Source organism: Rhinopithecus bieti, unplaced genomic scaffold (genome assembly GCF_001698545.2).
Source record: "Rhinopithecus bieti isolate Rb0 unplaced genomic scaffold, ASM169854v2 scaffold_7212, whole genome shotgun sequence".
Classification (NCBI taxonomy): domain Eukaryota; kingdom Metazoa; phylum Chordata; class Mammalia; order Primates; family Cercopithecidae; genus Rhinopithecus; species Rhinopithecus bieti.
The window spans coordinates 1,174,757-1,186,812 of NW_016806198.1; the positions used below are offsets into that span (position 1 = coordinate 1,174,757).

Below are 12,056 nucleotides of genomic sequence, written 5' to 3' on the forward strand. Positions count from 1 at the left end.
CCCTCCAGCCTGGGCGACAGAGCCAAACTCCGGTTCAAAAAAAAAAAAAAAAAAAAAAAAAATTTAAATTTTTTTGTGTGTTTTAAATTTGTTCATTTATACTTCTCTGATTATAAAAATAATCCAATGTTAGTATAGAAAATTGCATAATGTCTACTAAGGACAATTCAAAGGAGATGATTAATATTCTTAAATCAACATGTTAAACATTCATTTACCATTTTTACCTATGAATTTCAATTATGGTTAATTAAATGTAGAATTGATTATGTAAACAAATGCTGTAATAGATATATATCTGGTCATATTTGGCCAGGTGACTTATATTTGCCCAATAGTGTAACCACAGGGTTTGGAATACTGATCAGTTTGAGTGAGAGTGAGGACTGATTTATGTACTGACATAAATATGTCCCTTACATGTAATGTCAACTTGATAAAAGAAGCAGAATACAGAAACAGGTGTGTTTTTAAAAGAAAGAAGAAAATATTGAAATATTAATCAGTGTTTACATACATAAATGCAAGTGCTGACCAGGCTCTGTGGGATACTCGTGAGGCAGGAGTACTGCTTGAGCCCATGAGTTGGGGACTGCAGTGAGAGGCTGTGATCACACCACTGCATGTCAGCTTGGGTGACAGAGGGAGACCCCATATCAAAATGTAAAAAAAGAAAAAAAAATGCAAGCACAGTCAGCTTTTCATATCGTTGGTCTTACACTTGTGTTTTCAACCAATTTGGATGGAAAATGTTTTTTTTTTAAATAGCAATAAAATTAACAATACAACAATGAAAACATACAAATAAAGAACAATACAGTATAACAACTATCTGATGGATTTCCTAGAATCAATCCTCTGTGAATATCAGTTAACAACTGTAATTAATAAAAATAACTAACCAAGGCCGGGCGCAGTGGTTCACGCCTGTAATCCCAGCAATTTGGGAGGCTGAAGCGGGTGGATCACAAGGTCAAGAGTTTGAGACCAGCCTGGCCAATATGGTGAAACCCTATCTCTATTAAAAATACAAAAATTAGTCATGATGGCGCAGGCCTGTAGTCCCAGCTGCTCGGGAGACTGAAGCAGGAGAATCACTTGAACCCAGGAGGCAGAGGTTGCAGTGAGCTGAGATCACACCACTGCACTCCAACCTGTCTGACAGAGTGAGACTCCATCTCAAAAAGAAAAAGAAAAGAAACAATAATAACTAACCAGGAAAATGATAAGGTCAATGATTTTAATTGCCTCTTATTTTATTTTATTTTTGATCTTGTACATATGATCTATGTAAAAAGCCAATGTAAAAGAACATAATAATCAGGTTCCTTTGGCAAATAATTAGAAAATGCAGAAAAGCATAATTATGAAAATGCAACAAAGCATCAGTTAACAATTTTTCATTGTTTTTGTACTTGCTGTCTGAGGAAGGAAATACTTATTTCATTAAACTGCTGATTCCTCTTATATTAACTTTCACTAAGAATGTAATTTTAAATGTCAATGGAACCTTTTTTTGATTTTTCTTAAACCAACTTAATGAGGCAATTTGATCCTCACTCTTCTACAGTCTGATGGTACTGTATAAAGCCCTTACTGTGTTGTTCAGATAGGTTTGATTTTAGAAGTCAGTACTCAATACATTATGGCAGTTATGCCACTGCTTTACTCTATTCACAAATTAGGAACAACCATGTAGAAAATGCCCAAAATTTGCTATTAGTCAAATATGCGTAGAAATGCTCTATTGACTAGATTTTGTAACAAGACAGATACACCAAATCAGTTGGCACTCAAGATTGAAGACCACTCAGATACATTTATTTAAAAAGAATTGTATGTACGTATTTAGTTTATAGTAATCAGGAAGATAGACTTTTTTTTCCAAATGAAATTATAAAATTAATTATTGTTCTTTATGCCTATCATTTTATACTTTCATTTTGTAAATTTTGTATGCATTTTAAGTTCCAGAATAGTATTCTCATTAAATAGCACTTTAAATTGATCACCCTCATAAATTCAGAATGGAAGATTCTGACAATTAACCAGAAACAATATTAATGAAAACTGAGAGCTGTTAGATCGTACTACAGCATTTGCAGCAGTAGGGAAGAGCAAAACATACAAATTTTTAAAAAAGAAAACAGATGGATTTCATTGATGCCTGATATGACTATGTGAAAGTAACAATTTCATGATCAAAATCATGATGAATGCATTCTCCATAATTGAGATGTCTTATTGTATATTGAGAGGCTATGTAATATTAAAATACTTGTCATTCCTTACCTCATATTATAAGCAGTTAAGTATCTGAAAAATTGTCAAAGATGTAAATTGTAAAATGAGGGTACTTGATTTGTTATCAAAGGAAGGTTCTTAAAATTAACTGAAAACATGTAATTTCTTACTATCCATGAGTAATAAAAATCAGCTTTGCAAATGTGGTTTCCCAGGTGTTTCACTTTTCTGACTTCATATAATAAAATGCAGTGAAAGAAGTATGTTAATGAAATTATGGGAAGACCCAAATAAATAACCTAATTAGCTTTTCATACAGACTGAGGATATAAATAGTGAATGTTAGAACTATCAAATACTTTGGTGTTAATCTGCTCTATCTATTCACTTGACCAGGAATCAAGATCACTTCTGTGACTTTCTAATGGACACACAGCCCTACATGTAAAATCATTTTTCTGATGACTAGTGATAACGAGCATTTTTTCATATGTTTCTTGGTCACTTTTATGTTTTCTTTTGAGAAATTTCTGTTCATGTCATTTTCCCATTTTTAATTGGATTTTTTTTTCTTGTTGACTTAAGTTCCTTATAGATTCCAGATATTCGACCTTTATCAGAGGCATAGATTGCAAACATTTTCTCCCATTCTGTAGGCTGTCTGTTCATTCTGTTGATAATTTGTTTTGCTGTGCAGAAGCTGTTTAGTTTAATTAGGTCTCACTTGTCAATTTTTGGATTTGTTGCAATTGCTTTTGGGGACTTAGCCATAAATTCTTTGCCAAAGCCAGTGTCAAAAAGTGTATGTTCTATGTGATTTTATATACTTTTTTAATAGTTTGAGGCCTTACATTGAACACTTTAATCCATCTTGAGTTAATGTTTGTATATGATGAAATGTAGTGGTCCAGTTGGTTCTTTTGCATATGGTTTGCCAGTTATCCCAGCACCACTTACTGAATAAGGAGTCAACATTTTGTTAACTTCGTCAAAGTTCCGATGGATATAAGTGTGCAACTTTCATCCTCAGCGAAATGTAAATCAAAACCACAATGAGATACCATCTCACACCAGTCAGAATGACTATTATTTAAAAAGTCAAAAAATAACAGATGCTGTCAAGACTTCAGAGAAAAGGGAATGCTTATACACTGTTGATGGGAATGCAAATAGCTCAACCATTGTGTAAAGTAATTTTGAGATTTTGCAAAGAACTTAAGCAGAACTGCTGTTTGAGCCAGCAATCCCATTATTGCGTAAATACCAAAAGGAAAATAAATTGTAAAAGACACATGCACTTGGATGATTATCACAGTGCTATTCACAATAGCAAGGACATGGAGTCAACCTAGGTACCCATCAGCGGTGGACTGGATAAATAAAATGCAGTACATATACACCATGGAATACTACACTGCAAAAAAAAAAAAAAAAAAAAAGAACCATGAAGTCATGTCTTTTGCTGCAACATGAATGCAACTGTAGGCCATAATCCTAAGCAAATTAACACAGGAACAGAAAATCAAATACTTCATATTCTCACATTGAATACCCATGGACATAAAGAAGGGAGCAATAGACACTGAGGACTACTAGAGAGGGGAAAGAGGGAGGTGGGATGGTCTGAAAAACTACCTATTGAGTACCATACTCACTACCTGGATGACAGAATCACCTTTACCCCAAGCCTCAGAATCATGCAAGATACCCAGTTAACAAACCTGCCTATGTGCCCCTGAATCCAAAAAAAAATGTAAAAACAAGTAAAGAGAGAAAAAGGGTTGTGAGTCTTAAGATTAGCAGTCCTCTGCTAGATGAAAAATCTATGTGTGCATTTATTTGTTGCTTTATATTTAAAACAATTGGAATTACAAATGAGTATACTTCCTGGCTGTGCTTAAGTGGAGTTAGCTTTCCTTGGCTCAAATACATTTGAAGGAATTAGTGGGTGCTGATTAATCTGAACCAAACAAGCTGGGACATGAATAGGCATTTCATGGTTAGTATCATCTTTATCTTCTGAGAAATATTTGAGGATTGGGGGAAAGACTTGTAAGACTCAGAAAACATAGGAAGTTGCTGAATGCTATTATTGATAAAAAGTAAATCCGTCTGTCAAATTAATGGTATCTCTGTTGCCGAAGCAGCCAGTCAGGGGAATTAAAACTTGAAGGTAGACTAATATGTCCATGTTAGTGGGAGTTAATAGAACTACTTCACTATACATCCCCGTGTTCCTTCCAGCTAAAGAATAAAATAGAAACTTTCCAGGAAGTGTTGACTACTCAACACATACAGAATACAAATCCTTGAAAGAATTCATTTCATTGTAATTCTCTAAGGAATTAAAAGACTTTACTGTACTAAAGAGAGTAATACTGCTCTTGCAACTAAATGTATAAATAATGATACGCAAAATATGCATTTTGTTTAAAATGTTATTTTCCATAATTACAAAGGAAGAAAAACAGGGTACAGATAGTCAAATGACAATGTACTTAAAATTCAGAGTTAATATCTGAGAAAGTTCTATCTTTCGTAATACTAGTAATTATTATGTTACTTTAGAGTCAACATGTCAGATTATGTTTCTTGTATCTAAATTCATAAAGGCAGAAACTTGATTTATTGTGTTTAATTACTAAGTTACATACCAGTTCTTATCTCTACCATCAATGGAGGCAATGCGGCATAAACGCTGACTTGAATTGTAGAGATATTTGAGTGTAATCACACTTCTAAATGTCTGTCTGATATTGTTTAGTGTATGTAAAAATTATTAATATACTTAATTTTTGGAATATTACTTTATGATATTCAGCTTAAAATTATGAAAGTGTTCATGAGTCACAATTTATGCTCTACTTCGAAATTTAGCTTCTATTGTGGATGCCAGTGATTTGTTTATTGCAAACAGTGCATTTCAGTAACAGTTTCAACATGTTCCAAATGTGCAGCATATACAGTTTTTCCAATGTAATTAGTTAGAAATTGGAGATGCTTAATTTTAAAATTGAAGAGTTCATGAAAATCTATTTCCATTTTCTGTATGGCTTATGCAGTTTCTCTTCATAAAATGTTCTATAGTTGCTTGAAGAAATTAAGTGTAGTTAATCAGAAAGAACATTATGGTTTGACACCTAATTTGAAAGCCCTGTTTTGAAGCAGTGATTGATTGCTTATGGCATTACACAGACCAATGAGAACCCAAATAGGAAATCCGTTTATGCTCAAAGTAGATCCTCAAATTAATGTAAGTTAGGGTGGTGGTGTCTTTTTCTGAGACATAGTTCCTAAAAGTATATATGTTTGCTAGAATGTATACTTTATTGTTTAATTTAATAGATTTAATAGTGAAATAGCTTTACAATGAATTGATATAATTATTGCACATTAGAACGCAGATCAGTGATAAAGTTATTTTACTATGAAACCAAATCTGTTTCATTAATATAAATGGAGATGTGAAGGATGATGTTTGAAAGCTTAAAATGTGGCAAAAAAATATCTAAATGATGTTAGTGAAGGTGTTTTCATCTCTATTTATTCTATATTCATGTCTCCTTCAGTGCCGCCAGCAATCTCAATGCCTCAGAAATCTTTTAATGCCACAGCAGAGAGAGGAGAAGAGATGACATTTTCCTGCAGGGCCTCAGGCTCTCCAGAACCTGCCATCTCCTGGTTCAGGTAGGTTATGCACCCCCCTCCCTCTGGCTTGTGTCCATTATCAGGCTTATGGAACAGTATTGGGATCTTAATCGTTTTGGTAGAAAGCAAAACATTGCATTTTAGCTTCATTAAAAAAAAAATTCTGGTGCTATTTTTGGGGCTTAAAGTGGTTAAACTGCTAAAGAGATCAGCAGTGTGACCCCTCTCTAATATTCTGATCAAAGTCTGTACCCATTATACTTATTCTGTCTGTAAAAGCAGACTTTTGGAAACATGGGACCAGGAGCACCTGTGACTTAGTCAAACATTTTATTACCCCTACAATGTATCTTGAAATGGATATTCTAGTGTTATTGACACCACTGTCATATGTATACAATATCGTATTTTATTATAATATAATTGTGTATATTTGCATTATACACAAAATAATGTATTATAGAAAAAAGCAGATTTTATAGAGTTAAAATTCCATAAATTTGAAATGTAATTTTAAAATCAGCTCATCAAATGAGTAAATTCTGTATTCTACATCTATAATTTGATAGTTTACTTACTTTTTTTAGAATTTTAAAATACTATTTGATTTTACTAAGATCAAGAATATTTTTAAATATTCCATATCTTTAAGATTGGCTCTACAAACTACTAACTAAAGACAATAAACTGTTAAAACTGACGCATCTTGTAAATATGGCACTTAGTAAGCAGGTTATTACAAAAACATTAGGTATAAGTATTTACAGAATCACTTCATAAACCATATAGTGAAAAATAATTTTAAAAGATTAGCAAAATATACATCAAATGTACAAAAGTGTCGTTACTAAGGATTAGGTTATTGTTTTAAAAGTTCTTTGAAGGACAATAATTGAAATCCCAAACTAACTTTTATTCTTTTTTGCTTGAGCATGTACTGACATTACCCTCAACTTTCAACCCTTTGTTTATACTGCTTATCATTTTAATAGAGGATGTAACAATACATAAGATGTTTCTTCAAATATTATGCATTTAGATGTTCTTTTCAGACAATAATTTTCTTGTGACAAACTGTTGGTATTTTTTAGTAGGATTGCACCTTGAATATTAACATATTCACCCCAGATAATCATTGTCTGTCCCAGTGACTGCTGGTTTACTCGTGTGGATCCTTAAAAGTCTATATCATACCTAATTGTATTATAGAAAAGCTACTGAATTATTCATTCCACTGAACAAATATTGTTCTACAATCTTTTTTCCTATGGTTTTGTATTTCCAAAGAGATTTATTTTTTCTTATTTGAACAACATTGATGTAACAGATAAAGTAAAGCACAAAAATAATATGAGTAGGAAATTGAACAACAAAAATGAGCTTGCTATACTCATAGTTCCACTTTGGTATGTAGTGGCAAAAACATCCTAAACTTCAAGTCTGTGCCGAGCTTAGCTAATGTAATTGACGATTCCACAAACCAATAGTTGGAATAGTAGCTGGTAGGAAAGTACAGGTGAATAAGCTTTGTTTTGAAATAAGTTTTCAGTCATTTATTAAGGAATGCTATAAAACATAAACTGTGCTGTGTAAAGGGGCTGGAAGTCTTCCTGCATTCAAGAGCAAGAAGGGAGCATGTATCTTTATCCTGTGAATTCATACTTAAGGGCACTTCATCATTTCTGAGGGAGAAATACATGGAAACTGGGTGTGTCATTGTTAACAGTGTTAGAACATATGCCTTGAAAAATATGACTCCAGGTTTAAGAAGAAAATCTCCTTTACTTCTGAGATAACTTGATCACAGAGATTACAAGTTTGATAGTAATTTCAGATTCCCCACCTATTTATGTTGATATTAAGTTATGCAGATTCATCATTAGTCCCATCTTTAAGACAATATTAGAACACTTACAATCAAGTGAGAATAGTAATTGTGAGACTGGATGCTTTTAGTTTGGTCATATTTAGTTGTCTACGCCACAACCCTTTCAAATAACAGCTTACCAATTACTTCTCACCAGAATACCAAGATTCTCCAGCAGATGGGAAGTTTTAGCTGCTTGGTTTTTCAGAGAGACTTCTTCTCTGCTGAGATTTTTTTTTCTTAAAGTTTTACATTTCTTCAAAATTGTTTTATCATATTTAATTGGAAATATTATTATATAGATGAGTATAAATCAGATTCAGAGAATAATATAATGAGTAATTTAAATCTATATTTTTTCTTCTCCATATCTTCATATGGTATTATTTCATCCTTCCGATAGAATGAAATAATAATTTATTGAAAACCTCAATAATTGTTCTAGTCTCTGGATATAAAATATATACTGGGAGGATGAGAATGTGTGGTTGTAACATTAACAAAGGTAAAATTTGTGTTAGAGGGAAATTCTGACCTTTCATCTGTACATGTAGATATGTCATGTTTGTGGAAAAGAAAAAATTCCCACAAGTATCAGGAAATGTAGGGTAGTAGCCCTGAGAGAAATGTCTAGACCATTTCATAGAGATAATATTTCCAAGCAAGATAAGTGAAGTCAGTTGTACTAGTCAGCTTGAGCTGCCGAAACAAAATGCCACCCACTGGACAGTTCACACAACAGGAATTCCTTGATCTCTTGACCTCATGATCCGCCCACCTTTGCCTCCCAAAGTGCTGGGATTACAGGCTTGAGCCACCGCCAACATGGTGAAACCCCGTCTGCACTGAAAATACAAAAATTAGCCGGGTGTGGTGGTGCGTGCCTGTAGTCCTAGCTACTCTGGAGGCTGAAGCAGGAGAATCGCTTGAACCAGGGAGGCAGAGGTTGCAGTGGACCGAATTTATGCCACTGCAATCCAGCCTGGCAACAGAGTGAGACTCCATCAAAAAAAAAAAAAAAAGAATTTCTTTTCCCACAATTCTGGAGGCTAGGTATTTAAGATCAAGGTACCTGCAGGGTGGCCTTCCCTCTGTGTGCAAACTCATAGAGAGGGTTCTGGTTATCTTCCTCCTCTTTCAGAAACACCGATTCTTTTTTGTTTGTTTGTTTTTTAATAATTTCAACTTTTATCTTATGTTACTGGTTTATATATTACTATAGTGTACTTTTAATCATTATTTTAGAGTGTACTCCTTCTACTTATAAAAGAGAAAAGTTAACTATAAAATAGCCTGAGGCAGTTTCTTTATGTAATATTCCATAAGAAAGCATTGCTATCCTAGGAGATGACAACTCCATGCCTGTTACTGCCCCAAAAGACCTTGTAGTGGGATGAGATGTGGAGGTGGAAGACATTGATATTGATAATCCTGACCCTGAGTCGGCTGAGGCTAATGTGGGTATCTTCCTTTTTTGAAAAAAAATTAGTGATTAAAAACTTAAACAAGAAAAAAATATATATACTTATGAAATAAACAATAAAGAAAATATTTTGTATAGCTATACAATGTGTTTGTACTTTAAGCTATTATTAAAAAAGAATCAAGAGTTTAAACATTTTAAGAGTATATAAAGTAAAAAAAGCTAAGGTGAATTTTATTATTGAAGAAAGAAAATGTTTAGTGTAGCCGAAGTATACAGTGTTTATAAAGTCTAGGGTACTGTACAGTAATGTCCCAGGCCTTCACAGTCACTCACCACTTACTCACTGAGTCACCCAGAAGAACTTCTAGTTCCGGAAGCTCCATTTACAACAGTAAATGTCATATATAGCATTAACTTCATTTGTTTACTTGTTTATTTATTTATTTGTTTATTTATTTATTGAGACAGTCTCGCTTTGTCACCCAGGTTGGAGTGCAGTGGTGCAATCTCAGCTCCCTGTAACTTCTGCCTCCCGGGTTCAAGTGATTCTCCTGCCTCAGCCTCCTGAGTAGCTGGGACTACAGGCGCGTGCCACCATGCTCGGCTAATTTTTGTTTAGTAGAGACGGCGTTTCACCATGTTGGTGAGGCTGGTCTTGAACTCCTTGTGATTAGCCTGCCTCGGCCTCCCAAAGTGCTGAGATTATGGGTGTGAGCCACCGCACCTAGCAAGAAAAACTTTTATACCATATTTTTTACTGTACCTTTTCTATGTTTTGATATATTTAGATACACAGATATTTACTATTATGTTACAATTGCTTCCAACATCCAGTATAGTAACATGCTGTACAAGTTTGCAGCCTAGGAGAAATAGGCCATACCATATAGTTTAGGTGTGTAATAAGCTATACTATCTTGGTTTGTGTAAGTACACTCTATGATGTAAACAGTGCTACAAAATTGACTAGGGACATATTTCTTAGAACATACCCCTGTGGTTAGGCAAAGCATGACTGCATTATCCTTTTTATGCATTGCTGGAATCAATGTGTCAATAATTTGTTAAGAATTTTTTATATGCATGGTTATGAGAAATATTCTATCAATTTCTTGTTCTTGACTTTTTAGGGGTCAGGGCATTACTAGTCTCATAGAATGAGTAGTGAAGTATTTCTTCCTCTTCTGTTTTCTAATATAACTTCTATATAATATTTCTTATTTCTTACTTAAATGTCTGGAAAATTCCCAGTGAAACCATCTGTGTCATGATTTTTCTTCAGTTCACATTTGAGTACAAATTCAATAATATTTTTCATAGAAATAGGGCTATTCAGGTAATTTTCTTTAGTGAGCTTAGTTGATTTATGCAATTCCAGGAATTTGTCCATTTCTTTTAAATGTTATTTACTAGCATTAAGTCATTCATAGTATCCCTTTGTTATGCTTCAATTTGCATGTTTTCTGTAGTATTCTCACCTCTCTCATCTTGATAACCTCATAACTGGTTATTTGTTCTACTCTCTTTTTTATCCTGATTATTCTAGATGTAGGTTTACACACATACTAATTTCAGTGAATCTGCTTTTGGCTTCAATTGTTTTTTGTTTCCTATTCTCTATTTCATTAATTTCTGGTTTTATTTTTATTATTATTTTCCTTCTGTTTACTTTGTCTTTAATTTTCTCTTCCATTTTTGGTTGCTTAAGGTGGACTTATGCCATTGATTCTAATCATTTATTCTTTCTAATATAAGCATCTGTTTTTCCTCACTAAATATGGCTATAATTGTACCCTGCTAATTTTGATATGTCATATTTCCATTTTAGGGGAGAGTTTAAGTAATTTTAAAATTCTCATGTTATTTTAATACTCTTCATTTAAAAGTATATGCCGATTTGTTTCTAGGTATTTGGGTATAGTTCATAAATATTACTGCTGTTGATTTTAACTAAATTCTGTATTCATCAGGAAATAGACTTTTTAATGGTTTCAATGTATTTAACTTTATTGAGTCTTAAATTATAGCATGTGTATTTCACTATTATTGTATGGAGAAATCCCTAATATTAAATGGATTAACTCCTTTGATAGTATTGTTGAAGTCTGCTACATTTTTTTGTAATGATTCTTCTCCAACTTTATTTTTAAATGTGTCTATTTTTATATTCAGTTCTCTCTGTTTTGCTTCATATTTTTTGAAGCTCTAGTACTATTTGTTTAAATATTTACTCATGTACATCAGCATGTGAAAATTATTATTTTAGGGCTTTGTTTAAGGATGGAAAAAATGATACCATATAGAACTTTGTTTCAGTCTTCTGCTTTTCATTTTGCTGTGTCTTCAAGTTAACTGTTATGTCACTATATCTTCAAGTTTACCAGTCTTTTCTACTGTAATGTCTAATGTTTGTAATCCCATCAGAGTATTTCTCATCATTTTATTTTTCTTCTCTGAGAGTTTCAAAGAGATGTTTTGTATGTCCTCCATGCCTCTCTTACCATTCTCATGTTTTACTTCCTTGAAAATATTGGAATATATTTCTAATAGTTGTTTTAATAGGCATCTACTCACTTACCCTCTGTATCATATCTACATTTTGTAATTGATTGATTTTTCTCCTTCTTTTTTTCTTTATTTTTTGGAGACAGGTTCTCGCTCTGCCACCCAGGCAGGAGTGCAGTGGCACTCATTGCAACCTGCAACTCACGGGTTCAAGTGATCTTCCTGATTCAGCATCCCCGGTAGCTGGGACTATAGACATGTGCCACAATGCCCAGTTAATTTTTTATTGCTATTTAGAGAAGTGGTTTCAGTATGTTGCCAGGGTTGATCTTCAAATCCTGGCTTCAAGAAATCCTCCTGCCTTGG

The 12,056-nt window shown here is 33.3% G+C and overlaps 1 protein-coding gene across 1 annotated transcript in view; it reads left to right on the forward strand.

The window, feature by feature from the left end:
* The window catches only part of LOC108531589 (neural cell adhesion molecule 2), a 599,158-nt gene that overhangs the window by 352,330 nt on the left and 234,772 nt on the right, over window positions 1-12,056 (forward strand). The window contains 1 exon segment of the mRNA XM_017875104.1: window positions 5,814-5,931. Coding sequence (XP_017730593.1) covers window positions 5,814-5,931 — 118 coding nt within the window.